Source organism: Eublepharis macularius, chromosome 1 (assembly GCF_028583425.1).
Source record: "Eublepharis macularius isolate TG4126 chromosome 1, MPM_Emac_v1.0, whole genome shotgun sequence".
NCBI classification, from domain to species: domain Eukaryota; kingdom Metazoa; phylum Chordata; class Lepidosauria; order Squamata; family Eublepharidae; genus Eublepharis; species Eublepharis macularius.
In genome coordinates this window covers 101,972,895-101,991,765 of record NC_072790.1, presented here as the reverse complement: position 1 = coordinate 101,991,765, position 18,871 = coordinate 101,972,895, and the positions used below count along the sequence as shown (strand labels likewise).

The 18,871-nt window shown below is 42.4% G+C and overlaps 1 protein-coding gene across 2 annotated transcripts; it reads right to left on the bottom strand.

Annotated features, from left to right (window-relative positions):
- Positions 1-13,057: 13,057 nt before the first annotated feature.
- On the bottom strand, positions 13,058-18,416 carry MARCKS (myristoylated alanine rich protein kinase C substrate). 2 transcript variants are annotated; one of them, XM_054995943.1, is made up of 3 exons: positions 18,363-18,410; positions 17,924-18,112; positions 13,058-16,144 (listed from the first exon to the last, which is right to left on the bottom strand). In XM_054995943.1, the coding sequence occupies exons 2-3, from the start codon at positions 18,020-18,022 to the stop codon at positions 15,395-15,397; spliced, it is 849 nt and encodes a 282-aa protein (XP_054851918.1). In that variant the 5' UTR covers positions 18,023-18,112; positions 18,363-18,410; the 3' UTR covers positions 13,058-15,394. The 2 variants fall into 2 exon arrangements, with proteins under 2 accessions (XP_054851918.1, XP_054851909.1); XM_054995934.1 differs by having other exon boundaries at positions 17,924-18,416.
- Between the last annotated feature and the right edge of the window lie 455 nt (positions 18,417-18,871).

The window sequence follows — 18,871 nt, the reverse complement described above, 5'->3', positions numbered from 1 at the left end:
AGTCTCAGTTTGCTCCCAGCTGGCTGAATAGTGACTTTTTCTCCTGGGACACTCCTACACATACCACAAGAAGCCAGTATTAATGCCAAACACGGCGCACCTGCTGAGGTAGGGCCAGAAATGAAGAGTATGTTATCACACTGGGTGGAGGGGGGTTAACAGCAAGGCCAACCCTGACCCACTTCCAACAAATACCCTTCCAGATGGATTCATTGTAAACATATAGGATTGGTTTCCTGGATAAGCATGCAGCTTGACAAATAAATTGTGGCCCAATAGAGAAAGACAGAATTATTGTCCTGAACTTTTTACCTATGATCTAGCCAGCTCTTGCATGCCATACATGAATATTGAAGCAAAAACAGTTCCATGGCTTTTCTCAAAGGTGTTTCCTGCTGAATAAGTCTACTGGATGCAGAGAGGTCACGTGCCGTTTTTCAACATGCAACTTTTGCTGAATCAGGAAAATTAATTCAACCATCTGAAAAGAATTACAGAGAAATTATAATGCATGCACCCAAGAGCAACTGTTGCTCTGTTAACAAGATTTAGATCATATAAATAAGCAGGCACGTACATCCTTATGGAATGCTCCATAGTGATTTCATCTGAGCAAGGGTTGATTCTTGACCCTATTGTTATCCACAGTTTCTGTATTTTTTTTCTTTGCAATGTTCCTTTTTATCTAATACTTGAGTAGCTAATTTGATTATAGAGATTTCTATGCTGCTCTTAATTTAGGTTCTGAAACAACTATGTGTTGTGTATGGCAACCTCCCTTGGAACAGTGTTGTCTTTTCCCTATTCCATGCACCCACATGAAGGTGCTTTCAGCCACTGACTTCTCACTGACATTTTCAGTGGCTGTCTTCATCTTGTATGAAAATTCCCTGCACATCTGTGAGGAAAGTGGTCTCCTGATGTCAGAGTTGTCTGGTGGAACTTTTTGGGATGTGAAGGAGGCATAGGATAAGGAGGGCTTGCAGTGTTTTTTGCTGTTTATTTGACAATTGCATTTAGGAGGCCATCACTCATGTGTGTGTGTTTGTATTTACTGGCTGTTTTCATGATATTGTAGGATATTTGAAAGCTGTTTATATTAATGTTCAGGATGGTTTTATTTTGTTACCTGCCTTGGGCCCCAGCTCTGGGAGAGAAGCAGACTCATAAATGTTTTAAATAAATTTCAGCAAATAAATACTCTATGTATCTCAAAAGGGCAGTATTGCCATTAATTTCAATAACAGCTGAGTTACACCCATAGTCTTAAAAGAATACCCAAAATTTCTAAAACTCGTGGATACCAATCAAAATATTGGTTGAAATGACCAATTTTCTCCTGCTTAGAAGTAATCCTAAACAGGACTACATGGAATAAAGTATTTTTTTTATTTATTCTTGAGAAAACATTCTTAGCATTGCAGAAGTAGTTGCATCATTTCCTTCCCTTACTCTCCCCTCCCCTGCCCCAGATCTCTGGTAACTAGAGTCTAAAGTAAGCAATCTGAAACACACACTTTGTAATCAAGAAAAGTGCACTCACAAGTAGAGATGGGCATGAACTGCATTACGAACTTCAAAAACCCACGAAATTGGTGATCGCGCGATTGCGATCCGGCGGTTTGTGATTGTCCACAGCCAACGAACCAGCGTTCGGGAGAAGGCCTGGTTTGGTGCGTTCGGCTGCGGTTCGGGAAGCCAGACAGTCAGGCGCCAGCAATCAATTCCCCTGGCAACGGAGCCGAGGGAATGCCTGAACTCTGTCTGCGCTCCTTCTTTCACCCTGGAAACCCAAATGGAAGCCCAGCTTACCTTGATCAGCAGGCCTTCCTTCCAACCATGGAGCTGCAAAGCAGTTACAAGTTGGGAGAAGACACCCAGGGGAGGGAGGGGGAAGGGAGTGTTCTGTAGCCATGGGCACAACAATTTCATCCCTGCAAACCCTGATAGGCAGCTCTGATGGCCAAACACAGACCTCCTGCGTTGCTCAATGGGACCTGTGCTTATAAATAGCCATGGGCTCCCAGGCTGGGTTTCACTTTCAGCAAGCAGTGGAGTGGGACAGAGCTCTTGCTTGCCACTTGCTAGCCTTTGGGGAGAGAGACTGAGAGTATAATTGAGCTTGGATTTTTGTGGGAGTTTCCTGGGGGCCTTGGATTGGAGAGGGTTTAACTCCAAGATCCCTTTTGCAATCTTGTCCAAACTTGGGTGATGGCTGTAGGAGAGCCTGCAAAAGACTCCCCAGGAATGGCTCTCTAAGTGCCACGGGGACCGTTCCGCATCCCACGAACCGCGAAGCAGTTCGGTAACAGAAAATGTTCATTGCGGTTTGTGATCTCGGAATCGTTGTTGGCACTGAACTACGAACTGCTGGTTCGTTAAATTTTTTTGGTTCGTGCCCATGTCTACTCACAAATACTGACTTATCAGTCACAGGGCCCTTGAAGATGACCTCAGTGGTCAAGTGGGTTTATATCAGGGTAAGTGGACCATAAAGGATCAACCTCCCAACCCCAGTAGCTGTTCCCCACACTGCTTGCTCTTACAGCAGGAGAAAATTGGGGGGGGGGTGACATCATGGATGCAACATCACTTTCAGTTGCTGTGTCCATGATTTTCTTGGAATTTACCCAATCTCAATGAACTGGAAATTCCTACTGCATCACATGACATGGTGACATGATACCACCATGTCATGCAATGCCTCACATTCAAATATAGGCCCGGCAACCCTATACTTAATGTATGCTGGCTTGAGGATATATAGGGTTTTAAAAGGCAATACCAGCATTTGGGTTGGCCCTGAATTCCAATTAGGAACAAGTGTAGGTAGAACAAGACCAGAATTATATTTTGAGGAGAGCCAATGTACATTACTTAGCAAATATTAGCTGTGATTATGCCCCACTGGAATCAATGTATTTGTTTAAAATGCAAGGTCTTTTAGACTATTTTAGGTGTGCAGTCACTTCACTGATCGCTCTACACCAGGTAACTGTTACTTGATGTCAGGCAGGTGAATGTATTAATTCTACTGAAGACCACTTCATAAGAGGCAGTATGAGCTGGTATGAAAGTTCTGTCTGTGGTGTGTGATGGCCATTTACCCATGAAGTCATCACTTCATTGCAGTTATCTGGTGATCAATATGAATGTGTGTGAACCAGCCTAAACTGGCAATAATTTTGGCTGGATTTTGCTCAGGAAGAGCATGCACTATGGAGGAAGTATGGCTGGCACTTCCTATACTTTATAGGTGTTTTCTCCATTGATTACCTCTTTTTTACTCAAGATTCACCATAGTTCCTCTGTGGCCATGTATATCACAGATGGGAAATAGAGATTTCATAGTAGTACATTATAGGGACCTCAGTGTGGCACTAAAGAGCTTTCTACAAAATGGAGACTTTTTTCATTTTTAGTTTTAACATAGCGATCAAATCTGTTTATTTAATTAGAACATTTCTCTTCCACCTCTCAGCCATAAGCTCTAATCAATAGGTACCTATATTTAATAAATTGACTTCTGCCATTCATTATTATAGGGCTGTACTCAGGTGTGTTTGGAGTCTCTCTAACAAATCAGTTCTTCTGGACTGCATGTAAAAGCTGCAATTCTAGCCTGATTATGATGGATGATGGGCTATTTAAACTAAAAACAAACTTTTTGGGGTTCAATCATCACTATGCCATTAGTAAAGCAGTTGGCCCTGAGCTAAATGTGAAAAGAAAATTAAACCATCTACAGACAAGGTTGGGGTCTCTAAACAGTGAATCCCCAAGTATGAAGAAAAATATGACTTTGTGTATTAGCTAAAAGAAAAACCCATCTTCATCCCTCACAACTGGCCTAATGAGGATTAAATAAGATTCAGGAGCATGGAATTCCCAGTCAGTCAAACGGGTGGAAATCAGTCTACTGAAGCCTCTGAGGGCAGACAGAACCCTGAAGGGGGGGGAATTATGGGACTGGGGATATTTCCATATTGTTGCCCTCAAATGTGATTACCCATGGGCCTAAAGCTTGTTCTTATATGAAGTTCTTATCTTCTACAGAAAAATATCAGTGGAGGAATATGTACACCAGCCTTCATTTGGAAATGTAGGATCTACGTAAATGTTTCAGGATAAACCTGAGGAGGAGATCCAGTCTCCCTTTAAAAATGCATCTGGCTCTTACATTCTTGCTTTTCAGTAGTATGGTCCTGGAAACATTAAGACCAAAATTGTCCCTGGATATATTTTGCAGTTCAAATTGGCGTTCTTTGAGTCTATAGCAGGGTAGTAGGCATGCCACCGGTGGCTCTTGGTCAGTCAAAAAAGTCCTTAAAAAAGTGATAGGTAGTGTGGTTCAAAGAACTGACTAGGCAATATGGAAATGGGAAGCTTCAGAAAGAATGGAAAATAAAGGCTTTATGGGGGAAGAGATGGGACAAAAGACTGTAACAGAGTGCAGGTAGAGATGAGCAAGCTGTTTATATTAAAATCAGTTAACGTTTTAAATAACTCAAAATATTAAACTTCTTGTGTTTTTGTCCCCTATGGAACATCTATCATCATAATATCGTTTTAGCTATAGAAATGGAACTGGCAAATGTATTCTTTGTATCTTCAAAAACTCTTGTTTTAATACCCGAGAGATACCTATGTCTGTTTTTAAAAGGCACACTTGATTTCGTAACTCTGAGCTACATACGTTAAATTTACTGCATTGTATTTCAATAAATCATTGATGTCATTGTTCACCAATGAGCATTATGAGTATAAACTAGCTGATAGTGATGTTTTAGTAGAGAATAAAAATTACAATGAAGTTGAGACCTCCTCTTCAGGTGCCATTAATGACTAATCTGTCTATGCTTCTCTTCTTATGCCAACTTAAATACTTATGGAATATAATGCCAGGTCAGTTACAGCCTGAAACACGAATGGGTCCAATGAGATGCTTTGCTGGCACAGATCAAGTAAGCATGGTCCTAGCACAGGGCCGGATCTAGTGCTCCCGGTGCCCGGGGCAACGCTTGCCGGCGCACGCACGCTCCTGACGCAGCGTGATGACGTCATTTTGATGACGTCATCACGCTGTGCGCCGGAGGCAGCGTGGGGGGCTGAGAAGCTGCCCGCGCCATTCGCTTCAGAAGCGAATGGCACGGTCGACTTTGCAGCCCCCCACGCTGTCTTTCGCCTGCCCCGTGGGACAGGGGGCGAACGGCTTGCCGCGCGCCCTCTGTCCTGCGGAGCAAGCAAAAGGCAGTGCGGGGGGCTGCGAGGCTGCCCGCGCCATGCGCCTGCCCCACGGGACAGGGGGCGGCTGGCTGCCCCCTCTCCTGCGGGGCAAGCGAGTGGCATGGGTGGCTGCACTGCCCTTTGCCTGCCCTGCAGGACAGGGGGTGCACTGCAAGCCAGCCGCCCCCTGTCCCGCGGGGCAAGCAAAAGGCAGTGTGGGAGCCTGTGAGGCTGCCCGCGCCATGCACCTGCCCCGCGGGACAGGGGGCGGCCAGCTGCCCCCTCTCCTGCAGGGCAAGTGAATGGTGTGGGCGGCCGCACTGCCCTTTTCCTGCCCTGCAGGACAGGGGGTGCGCGGCAAGCCAGCCGCCCCCTGTCCTGCGGGGCAAGCAAAAGGCAGCACGGCTGCCTATGCTGCTGCCTGCACGCTCTGGGAGCTACTTCTGGCGCCCCCTCCCTGGCGGCGCCGAGGGCAGACTACCCCCCTGCCCCCCCTCTAGATCTGGCCCTGTCCTAGCATGGTGTGGTGGTTAGAGTGCTGGACTAATGCCTGGGAGACCCAGGTTTGAATCATGACTCCACCATGCAGGTCACTTGGACCAGTCACTCTCTTTCAGCCTAACCTACCTCACAAGGTTGTTGCTTTGAGGGAAAAAGGGACAAGGGGAGAACAATGTTGTGAGCCACTTTGGGACCCAATTGAGGATAAAGGTGGGGTATAAAAATCTAAATAAATACATAAATTTAATATGTATATGCCACTGTCAACAGAGTTTGCTTATGCAATTAATGACAAGCTACATTTTTTTGGAACTGTTAATTTCAGATGTGAAAAATTATGGACTCCCTCCTCCAAAATCAAGGAGCACCAGCCATCCAATGGTTAGTGTTTTCAAGTCCTATTGATTCAATGGAAGAAACTCTTCTGCTGAAATCAATGGAGCTTTTAAAATGACAAACTTTGGTTGGCTCAATTTTTTAAAATTGAGACTTACTGTTAACATTAACATTTGTTTCTATTTTTTAAACGTATTTATTATTCCCATGACTTTGTCTTTCCTTCTGTAACTCTAAAGTATATATAATAAAGGGAGGGAGGGTCTGTATAAATTCACAAAAGTCACACCACTATTCCAATACAGAGCCTTGCACACTGTTTCATAAGCACATCAAATTTCCATATATCTATTTCCCCCATTCACCTCAAAGGAGGCTGTAACCCCTCAAATAAATCCCAGAGAGAGAGAGAGAGAGAGTGTGTGTGTGTGTGCGCGTGCATATATAAAAGTACATGCAGACCTCCCCTCCATATTGGAATATGTGCCTGAAAGCCACCCACGGTTACGCTTTTACATTCCTCACTCTATCCTCCTCTCTTCAAGTACCTTCAGGCTTTGTGTGATACTGCAAATGAAACAGCATTGGAGATCAGTGGTTGTAGAGAAAAGCCATAAAAGGTGTGATTTAAGATTTTTTTAAAAAGAAGTGACAGACAATTGCTAAATATAAAAAGAAGTTGTCTGTGCAAAAGGAGTGGGCTAAAATGCAACCAAATACAAGGTGGTTTAGTTCTTTACAGATTTTGAAAGGTTCCGCTCACTGTATGAGAAGTAAGAATGATAATCTTTTTTCTCCTCTATGGTCAGCATTGGTGGATGCTTGGTTCATGCAATCTCACAATTTCTTACCTTTCTCCATATGATTACTCTGTTCATGCACATGCTTGTCAGTACCACCAAAACGGCGTATGCTTTGAAAACGTGAGCAAGAAATTTTCTTTCTGAGACTTACACAGCAATTCTATGCAGTTACTCCAGCATATGCCCACTGATTTCCATAGTCATAGACTGATGTAATAATGCATAGGACTGCACTGCTTATAGCTCTCTTCAACTGTTTTCTGTTGCAATGAGCTTCTAACTATTGGGCTTCCACTGTAACAATGTGATCTGCTTCTGGCTCTTTAATGGTATATTCACATACCTTTAAGATGATGTTGTATTTGAACTACCACCATTACTACTATGACTGCTTTTCTTGTTCTTTTCTCCTACAAAGACTCTTAGGGAGCAATCATAAGGAGGTCTATTCGTACACAGATTCCATTTTATTCAGTAGGGCTTATTCGTAGAACAATATTCCTCATTTTGAGATGCATTGGGATTTCTCTTGGTGAACAAAAATACCACCCTAAAATCCCTATTGGCATTCTATTTCTGTAACTTTTTATAATGCCTTTTTTCTTTGCTATTTGTTTAGCTAGTAGTCTTTTTTCTCCATTCTGGAATCTCTTCTTCCAGAGTGCATAAAGGCAGAAAACACTGAAAAAGATTAACCAACACTGAAGACAGACTAACCAAAGAAGAAAGGTGTTTAATGTAATCACAATCAGTCTACCTGGAACTAAGCAAGCATATTAGCCGGTACAATTCCATTCCATGGAGATTTATAGGTGTTTTTTTTACATTCACATTCTTAGGCTTGAAAACGCTTACCAGTGATCTTACAGGGATATATGAAATCAGAATAGCTAACTTGATTTCTGTTTGGATACTCTATTCCACTGGGTTTGGAGTTCTTTTATCTTAGCGCAAAATATCCTGATTACATTCCAAGTGCAATGAGGCCCCTCTTCCAATATATTTATAGTGTATTCACAATACATAGAAAACCTGTTTCATCTTGAAGAACTCTGAGTCAAATCCATAAAAAAAGACAAGTGAGCATTCCCAATAACCAGTTATTTGATTAATGACAGTTTATTGTCCTATGTAGTCATACATATGTATTCTCCTGTTTGCCTAGAGGAATTTTAGAGCAGAAGTACTCTAATCTACACTTCTATTTAAACTTCCTGAACCATAAAATCTTCTCTGTAAATATATTAATTTATCTCAAGGAAATTTTAGCAGTAACAACAGTTCGCATCACAAATCAGGAAGGCACTTTTCCAAAATCTATCAAGCTTCTGTTTACTTAAAACAGTACAACCTTCAACTTAAATGTTTCTCAAAAAAAGCTAACGTTAAATGGATGTAAATGCACTGCTTTCTTAAAGTCTAACCCAGTTACAACCAATTTTCTATTACCTGACATGACCGTGCCTAAAACAACTCAAGGCCTTGTAAAACACTTTAAAATTCCACTAACAACTGTTGTACATATTATATAATTATTAGTTACAGAACTTTTAAATAAGCATTTGGGAAACAAACAAATAGATCTTGTAATTCACATAATTTCTCAAGAGCATTCAAGCTTAAATGCATAGTGTATACATAAGAAGGCCTTTGGGTTGTTATTTTCAATGCTTGTTATGTGTAAGAGGTCTAAAACTTCTATTTATGTGGTTTTCAGTGCTTTTCTCAATAGGTTCATTATTTCTGACAGCACTCCTGTAAGCTTCATGACTTGGCTGCCTCAATCCCCCCCTTTCTTTGAATATTTATAAACAACTATTACTTTTGGAAGAAAAGATCAAAGATATAGCCAAATTCAGATCATATTTTAAATAAACTAGGAATATTAAACTTGACATAGCTTCAGTTCAGTGGTGGTAACAGGAAAATCCAAAACTTGTCATTTCCATTCCAAGGGAAAAAAAATAGCACCCAACGCATCAAGACGTTGCCTGTTTTATCATTACATTTCTTTACACTGGGATACATTCATTTTCTGCTAGAATACTAATCAGGAAGACAGTAATTCTAAATATTGGGAGCATGCGCTCCATTTTTCATCAAAAGATTCGTTTAAGGAAGGGAAGGAAAAAAAACAGATTGATTTGCAAGGAGGCTTTGAATTTTGGAAAATCCTTCACCTTTGTCTTTAAAAATGGAAAGCAAAGTAAGTTTATGTGCGTATGCACATGAAAAACACACACAAAACAAAACAAAAACTTCTTGCTGTTTGGAGTATGTTGTAGCTTGGAATATGAAGACCTTACATTACAAATGTAATGTAAAGGGTATTCTGTTCTTATAAGGTGGCGGTGGAATTTCATTCAAATCATGTAATTTTTGACACAGAACAGGTAAGAAGATGGTTAACTCTTGAGATCATCTCCACTCATAGGGCTGGATCACATGGAACATTTTTGCTTGTGCAGAAGTTCTCATGCCAGTGGAAACACAGGAAAGTCACTAAATCAACTTGACCATATCCTGTCTCACATTTCCACTCGCAAAAGCTGTAGAACAAGTTATATTTCAGCATCCTGCAACAAAACTTTTCAGTCAAATCATATCACACTTCCAAACTGGATTATTATGACAGTATCAAATAGCCTTTTGATTTTTGTACGTAGTAGCACCGAACAGAAGTGAACAATCAGAGCTTGATCTTACAGCTCTTGCACAAATGGAACTGTGGAAAGCAAAACTTTCTCCTGCTGTTGTCTGACAGAGCTCAACCCCAAACATTTTTCTAATGCCTAAGGACTGTGGCCTAGCTCTAAAAATCCCATTGTATGAAAGGAAGGTATTTCAAAGGTACACTGATCAACATTCCCAATTTAATAATAATAATAATATTTGATTTATATACCGCCCTTCCTGAAGACTTAACACCCACTCAGAGCGGTTTACAAAGTGTGTCATTATTATCCCCACAACAACACCCTGTGAGGTGGATGGGGCTGAGAGAGATCCTAGAAGCTGTGACTGATCCAAGGTCATCCAGCTGGCTTCAAGTGGAGGAGTGAGGAATCAAACCCGGTTCTCCAGATTAGAGTCCCACACTCTTAACCACTACACCGAACTGGCTCTCCAGTTTGTAGCACTTTACAAACTTTAAATAGGATAGGGGTACTCCACCAAAGTTTTCTTTTAAAAAAAACAGAAGGCTGCGATGAAAGGCAAGATTCAACCCCACCCTATGTAAACAAATGAATTCCAATTTTAAATCAAAGCCAACAAATGTATTAGAAGCAAACAGTTACTATGGCAGATGTAACTATAAAACCAGTGTTGTGTAGTGGTTAGTGTCAGACTAAGATCCAGTTCAAATCACTGCTTGCTGGTGTCCTTGAACCACTCACTCTCTCAGCTCAACCTGCTTCACAGGAGTTTTGTGAGGATAAAATGCAGAGAACTACGTAAGCTACGTTAGGTCCCCACTGGGGAGCAAGTTGGGGTATAATTGAAATGCATATAAAATGAAAACACTGGAAGTAAGCCAATACTCACAACTTTCATTCGACAACTCTATTACTAGACATTATTTTTCTGTTGTTCTTAGATTAAGTATTTTCATACAGAAAGCAAATCTTGGGATGATTGACATTAATCGTAGGTAGTTTTATAAAAATGTGTGCAAGCTTCATAACCACCTCGTTTTAAAGAATTAAATAACACAGGTTACCTGACGGATTTCAATATACCACAGATGCCACAAAAGCAAGCTAGAGTGTCAGAGACATCTGGAGCAGTGGTTAGTGTGTCAGTCATGTTCTGGAAAATGTAGGTTGAAATACTTAAGCATGAAATTCCCTGGGTGAATTTGAACTGATTTTTTCTCTCAGCCTAAATTATATCACAGTTGTGAAAATGGTAGAAGGGAACATGTATACTACCTTGAGCTCCTTGGAGAAGGATGGGATACCAATCAAATATGATAGGCTGCTGCATGTTAATTCCCTTCGGCTGAAGTTGTTCTAATAAACCCATAGATAACTGCAAACACAGTATTGAGCAAAACTCATATTTGGCTAAAGTTACACAAATTCTTTTAAATGGAAATTGATCTATGCCAAATATGCTGAAGCTGAAATTTCCTCTCAAATGGCAAGTCATCCAATTTGCAGAAGTCTTACAGTGCAATCCTAAGAAGAGTTACTCCAGTCTACGTTCATTTAAACCAATGGGCTTAGATGTGAGTAACTCAGTTTAGGACTGCATTATTAATCTGTGAAAAGTGGCGTTCGATTGGGACCACTGCAAGCTAGTGAACAGAGCACCAAAAATAAAACCTGGCTTCAAATATCATCTTTAGACCAATCATCCCAAGGTTACAGTCTTCAATCCACTTAATAGGAGCTCTCAGTGAAATCAGTAGGACTGAATAAGGCCCTGTGCGGACTGGGACCAGCGTATCTACGGGATCGTCTCTCCCCATATATTCCCCAGAGGACACTCCGATCAGGGGACAAACAGCTGTTGGTGGCCCCTGGCCCCAAGGAGGCCCGCCTAGCCTCAACTAGAGCCAGGGCCTTTTCGGTCCGGCCTCCCACCTGGTGGAACGCTCTGTCTGCTGAAATCAGGGCCTGGCAGGACCTACTATCTTTTCGCTGGGCCTGCAAGACAGAGTTGTTTCGCCAGGCATATGGCTGAGGCTGGGCCTCCGCCAGCCTGGAAAAAACGGGTGTATAAACACCACCCCCCGTGAAGGCTGTCCACCATCCTGTTTTAAATGTGGTTTTTAATTAACATGAATTTTTAATTGTATTTTAATTGTATTTTTAATATGTTGTTATCCGCCCTGAGCCCGCTCACGGGGAGGGTGGAATACAAATTTGAAATAAATAAAATAAAGTAAGCTTGGAATTGGGTGATGAAATGCATAGATCAAGTCCCATCATATTTACCACATTGATTTCAGTGGCTTTGAAATAAGCATGCTGAAAGATGCAGTCATATGCTTAGAACAGCCTTAAATTGTTGTCACGAGTCTTTTTAAAATAAGACATTAACATCCCAGTCCAGAACACATTCGTAAGTTACACCAAGTGGCCGACCCTAAGCTAAGAATGCTTGGGACTGCAACTTAAAATCATTTTGTCCATCAAGCCTTATATAAATTACTACCTACTCAACAGCTGCCACTCCCTTGGTAAACTGTTTACATAATTCCATTGTCTTTTCTAACATCTTTGCCTGATAAGACAGTTATTTTCAGTGGTGTCTATTTTAGCTAATTCAAGGAGAAATGAGTATTATTGAAGCTTGCTCGCTAAGAAATGCTTCATTTGGTATCTTAAACCTAGTTTTCCTGCACTAGTATAACTCATTTGCCAAGACTAATTAGTCTGGGATCAGTGTTCAAGTGGTAACAGAGCAACCTTATTCTATTCACAACAGTGTTTTTATATAAACCAGGCACATTCTGGAAGTAATAAAGAAGTAAATATACGTTAAACTGTGACACAAACTTAAACAGTGCAACAGTATTACTTATTATGATACATTTATAGTGCAACCCTCTGCCATTGTTCCAGTTTAAACCCATAGAAATCCAATGCCCGGAATCATTCTGCCTAGGAATACACTGTATCAGTAAGCAGTTACATTCATCTAAATCCAGTGAAGTCAGTGGTCTTAAAACTATGGCACTGTAAATAAACCTAGAATTAGGCATGGGAAAGGTATTTATTATTGAACCAAAAGAAAAAAGTCTGGTCTTTCACCCTTGAGTGTTTAAGAGCAATCTAAGATATTCCATGGAGTCAAATGTTTGCAGTATGTATGTCATATAAGCACATTGTCAAAAAGCTGCAGCTAATCATGTCTCATTACATGCATTTCCAATTCAACAATATCCTCAACAAATCTAAAATGCACAATAGTCCCATGTCTACTGAACTCAATATAGGTACAAAACTGAAGTTTAGGCAAGACTTGAAAGGGAGGAATTCCATTCAACTCAAGATGTGTGTACCAAATTCAGTAAGACTCAGACTTGTCTTTATATTTGCTGACTTAAACCAAAAAGTACATTTACTATAAGTCACACAACAGAGATGCACAGCCCTTAAGTTATAAACCCGTTACAGCAAGTTTTCTGAATAAAAAGTGCCCCAAGCAATGAAGTCCAAAAATGACACTGGTATTGAGGATCTCATTTTACATCCATTTATTTCATCCCATGGCCATTTAAAGCATAATAGTCAATACATTTCTAACACTACAGAGAATACCAGGGTGACCAGAGTATATATACAAGCCAAAAAATAAAAAATAAAAGATGTGGACGGCTGAATAAGAGTATGTATTCAGTATGGAATCCATTGAACTTCATTCAGCTCTGACTTTGTTCTTTAGGGAACAAGGTGCTAATGTGCCACTCTCTCATAAAATGAAGTGTAATTGCTTCCAAAGTAAGTTACTGCTGAAAACATAGATGGAAGCAAGTTAAGTGTAACACTAAATTTCACCTATAAACCTAGGAGCAACACTTCCTTGAGTCAATTTCCACCCTTGAACACCACTACTACTCTGCAGTTGTTTTTACAAAAGCCTACTGTTTTATTAAGGCATAATTTGCCCTGAGCAATATGGTGGAAATTAGCCCAAAAGTCTGAACAGTTAAAGGCAAGCACCAAGTGACTATTTTATAGACAAACATAGCAATGTTTTGTTACCTATGGCTGAGAGTAACATACAAAAATATTGCTCAACAATTTGGTAGAACAAAAGCTTTTACTTTAAGGCCCAACTACCAAGGCTGAATGCTTGAAGTCAAGCACTGAAGTATATGTTGAAATGGTTAAAAACTCACATGTAAGATTGGACCTTTGCTGTACTGACACCTGAATTCAGGTATCCATGTTTGAAAACTCAAGCTGAGGCTCCAGATATTCCAAACACGCACAGTCAAAGTGTCAAGTCAACTTGAGAGAATAGATAATCTAGTGTACCACAGACTGGTCCTTAAGGCTTTGCTTACATATAAACCCCACTCTAGCTAAAGTCAAGTGGTGCAAGCCTGTTTTTGAACACATTCTAGTTTGTCTTAATTTCTGTTTCCCCAAATATAAGCCAATTAAGTGTCCAGAGTGGCACAGGCTGCTTAATTTAAATCCAATGCATCTACAAGCCCTTTGAGAACTTTGTTCTACAGGTACTGCTTTTAGAGGGCCTAGAAGACCACAATTCCATTATTTAGAAATCAAGAGAAACATTAAATGGCAAACAAGTGCCTCTTTATACAAATTTGGACAATACAGTCAACTTACTGAGCTAAAGAGTATCCAGAAAAAGAAACACAGCCAAATTCTACATTTTATTCACATTTATTTTTCGCTTTTAGTGTGCTCACAGAAAATTAGAACACCTTAAGCAGGAATTTAATAGCAATTTTGTAAGCAAAGTTACATTCCATCTCTAAGTCAAATTGGTCAAAGCTTCTCCAGTATTTACAAAAAACATGATAGACAAGATGCTACACAAAAAACCATTGCATCTGAAATTGGTTTTTTTCTTTATTCTCAAAGACAACTGGAATAAGAAAGCATCGTCTGCTGTCATCAAAAACATACCACAGTATAAACAGTAACCATTCCACTTATCACAGCTTGGTTGAGTTTAAAATTGTGTGTGTGTGTTTTAAGGTCCAAGATTACTGCAATTTTACAAAAAAATGGGCAGGGTGGAAAGAGTTGCAAACTTAATGTGCTTCTGGATATCAAGATTTGTTTTTATACAATAGTCACAGTTAAAAACACCCTGCTGGTAATACATAATTACACTTTATTAAGGTCATAAACCAGCAATAAACAATAAAGCCTATACAACTTGTATTTCTACTTAATCACTGACTGGTACAGCTAACATGAGATAAGTGAAAAGTTCCTATGGTTTAAATGAATTTCCTAAGACTATGATTTTTTTTTAAAATCTGAGTATTGGAATTTCTTCTTCCTTCTTAGTCAAGACCTGTAGTGTTGTAAACCTTATAGAACATCTGCCTCACAAAATACATTGTAATAACTTTCTTTTTAAAAAAGACTAACCCCTTATTTCTTGTGGCACATTTTCTTGGCAAGTTATCTGCACCACTTAATTCCCCATTGTGACCCCTATCACTTCATTTGCTATCCCTTATTGACCCATCCATCTCCTTCATATATGGGCATGTCCATAGACTGACAAGAGAAAAAAAAGTTTACATTTTGAATAAAGATGCAAAGTATGCAAAAAACATTAATACTGATGCAAAAAAAAAAAGAGGAACAAGGAGGAAGGAGACGCTTAGTCTCCCCTCTACCAATTGGAACGGTGGTAACAGAATGATCTGAGATGGGATCTGTGGGTAGAGACAAAAAAAGAGAAAGACATCTTTTTTAAATCAATCCCTGGTTGTAGACAAGTTCTCCAAAACCAGTACCTGGCACCACTCCAAACAAACAAACAGGGGGGAAGAAAAGTTCCATCATCGCAAAACTGCCAATTCTTTACTCTGCTGACTCAGCTGCTGGAGCTTCTGGACTAGACTCGGATGGAGCTTCCTGTGAGGGAGCTGCTGCTGGCTCCTCTGCTTTGGGTGCCTCTTGTTCAGCTGAGGCAGCTTCAGTGGTAGCACACGGGGCAGCTGTCACCTCTTCCTGCTTCTCCTCGGGCTTCTGCTGCTCTTCAGCTGGCTTTCCCTCTTCTCCTCCCGTAGGCTTCTCTGGTGCAGTCTCGTCTGAGTTGGCCTCCTGTGAGCCACCAGTCTCCTCCTTTGTTTCCTCTGTGCTAGCAGCAGCAGCAGCAGCAGCGGACTCCTCCGGGGCAGCTTTGCTCTCCTCACTGGTTGCAGTCTCTGGAGCAGCAGCTGCTTCATCCTTGCCACCTTCTGCAGAAGCAGCTGCCCCTTCGTTTTCGGCTCCTTCCCCAGACTCCTTTTTGTTCTTTTTAAAGGAGAAGCCACTGAGCTTAAAGGACTTTTTGAAGGAAAAGCGCTTCTTTTTTTTTTTCGGGGTCTCGTTGCTCGAAGAAGGGGTAGTTCCCTCCTCAGTCTTCGAGGAAGACTCCCCTTCTACAGGAGAGGCTGGCTCTGTACTCTCAGCTTCCGCTGCCTCCTTCTCGGACGCTGGCTCAGAAGGGGTCTGCTCTTCCTTCACTGACTCCTCTGCTGGCGCGCTGCCATTGGCTTGGACCTCCTCCTTGCCTGCCTCAGCTGCTGCGGGTGAGGCATCACCATTCACCTTCACGTGGCCGTTCTCCTGGAAGAAATTAGTGGGGTGTTATTGGTTGAAAGCTCTATGACGCCACGTCTGAAGACCATGCCCATTTTCCTCACATCTTATTCTAAAGCCCCTCCCCCCACACAAACACTGGAAGCCTCTTGATCAAGCCCCAGGCTGGTTATTTGTCTGACCTGTATTACACAGGCTTGTTAACGCTAGGATTCCAACCATAGTCATGTTAATCTGTGGCAACAAAGGAAAAACAAGAGAAAACATAGCTGCCTGTCAGGTGCCACAAGATGCCTATTCATTAATATTAACTGGAATAGAACAGGGGCAAGGCATGATGCCAGACTTTCCTGCTGTTTTCCCTACCAGAAGAAAAGCAGCACACCTTCTCAAGACTCTGACCAGGGTGATGCACAATTCAGACCCAACCCCCGACTCCAGCCACGCTTAAATATCAGACCACGACGGGAAGTTCGCGTCGTCTCGAGAAACAAGGGGCGGCAGCTGTCCATGTTTCCCCCTGGGATTTAAACGCCCCCGCCCCCAGCCCTCTTGAGACGAGGCGACGCTGCTGCAGCGAATCTCCACCTCTAGAGGGCAGTGTGGTTCCATCTTGGAAAAAAGAGAGAGAAACGGGGGGGGGGGAGGAGGAGGGAGAACTCCAGGACGCCAAGGAGGGAGGAGACTGGAAGCGAAGAGCTGGCTGGGCAGGAGGCAGCTTTGCTCGCGCTTTGGCCAGAACTACGGAGCCGAAGCGAACAAAGCTCCCCGTCGCTTCTCCCAACCAAGCCAGCCTTACTTCTCCCCTTCTTCGCCTCCAATACCAACGTTCAAGTCAGAATGCCTCCTTCCCGCCATTGTCTGGCTCTATCCCATTTGTTGCATTTCTCACAAGCCTCCGTCTTAGAAGGGCGGGCGAAAAAGTCCCTTGAGCAGCTGCAGCGAAAAGGCGTGGTGCTGTCGCTGCTCCTCGCTCCACAGGCGAGCGCCAAGCCCGGACTAGAGCACGCGCGCACAATTCTGGCGCACGGGGTAGAGAGCGAACCGCATGTGAACGGCGTGCAAAAGTCCAAACCTGCCCGACAGTTACCCCGCCGGGGTCGGTGCTCTACTGCATTCCATAGCAACAGTTAATACAACAGGCGCACGCACACATCCCCATGCGGGCGCGCGCGTCCCCTCCGAGGTCTCGCTCACACACGCGCGCTAAGCTTGGGCTATGAACCCAACGAGTACAGCAGGCAAGATGGAGAAGATCTCGTCAACAGCCCCTTCCTCAATACGGACAACTCTCCAGCGCCCCCAACCCCCCGTTTTCTCCTGCCATTGCCTTATCACCAAGCGCCACGACCCCCCCCCCCCAACGCGCCAGAGAAGAGGGAGACGAAAATAGAGTGTTACAGTACAGGAAACCATGGGAGACTATCCATCAAGACAGCCATTATCATCCTCGGCTCTCACACATACAGCAAAGATCTTCTAACTGTTCAAGACAAAGATGCTCCCGGTTTAAGCACAACACTACGCTGCCTTGTAACACAGGACAATCTTCCTACATTGTTCCCTCCCATATTTTGCTTAAAAACAGGGCAAAATGAGGAAGGTTGAAATATAGATTCGAACCTTAAAAACCAAGACCCCCCCCAAAAAAAAACTGCACGAAAAAGCCACACCTTTCCATTTAAGTTATTTTAAAACAGAGAAATGATTTTCATAAGCCATGCACACCCCGCGAGAAAAACCAAGGAAGCAGCACTATAAAATGCAATGCAAGATTTTAAAACAAAATCCACGTCCCCTTCTCACCTGACCATTCGCTTTGGAAGGAGATGCAGCCACTGCTTCTCCGGGTTTCTCGGCAGAAGCTTCGCCTTTTGCAGCGTTCTTGGAGAATTGGGCACCCATGCTGGCTTATTCAACAAAGAAACTCAACAGATCCAAGAGGAGAGGAAACAAAGAGCGGTGGATTCGTATAAATGCTGTTCGACCAGCAGCCTGAAGAGCAGCAACACACACACGCAAGCACACCAGAGGGGGAGGAGGAAAAAAAGAGAAGAGAACCGATTATATTTATACACACACTCCTGGTGTTTTTTGGAAAAAAAATAAAGCTGAAGAGATCAAAAAAGGCAGCAGCGCAGGAGGAAAGGGGGAAAGGAAGGAAAAAAAGTCGAGCAAAAATATTAGAAGCCCAAGTTTAGTACAAAAAAAGAAGTAATAAAAAATCCCAGATTTGTAGCCGTACTGTAGACAAGGGGAAAATGGAGAAATCTCCCTGGTCGCTAATAAGATGCGGAGTCCAACGCCCAAGTGCACAGATGAATGGGCTTCCCGAGCGCTGACGGCAGCCCCCACCCGCCGCCGACCAATCACTGCGCCTCCAGACAAAAGAGGGGGCGGGGCCTCCAATTGGAGCGAACAATGGAGCCGCGATTGCAATAATTTGAAATCGGCCTTGGACTGATAATTAATACTCCGAAGAATATAAATAAATTAATGGGATTAAGGCAGGAACCTTGATTTCTCTTTCACTTTAAAAAGAAAAAAAGAACATTAGAGTGTATTGCCCTTCCCTTGTGGTAGCAGACGAATGCTCTTTAAAAGAAGGGGGGGTCTTACTGGTAGTCTGTTTGGTGTCTGCCTCTCCCCCCCCCCCAGTGTTAAATTAGAGACAATGCTTTGACTTGTGTGTTTGTGATTTCATCCTCTCGCCCCCGCTGCCACCCCCTTCCTTTCCCCTCCTCTCCACCCTCC

Bases quoted from the DNA above. Each gene is read 5' to 3' on its own strand.
- MARCKS (XM_054995934.1), bottom strand. From the start codon at position 18,022: ATGGGTGCCCAATTCTCCAAGAACGCTGCAAAAGGCGAAGCTTCTGCC. The intron at 16,145-17,923 runs GTGAGAAGGGGA...AATTTCTTCCAG, and splicing joins CTTCCAAAGCGAATGGTCAG to GAGAACGGCCACGTGAAGGT.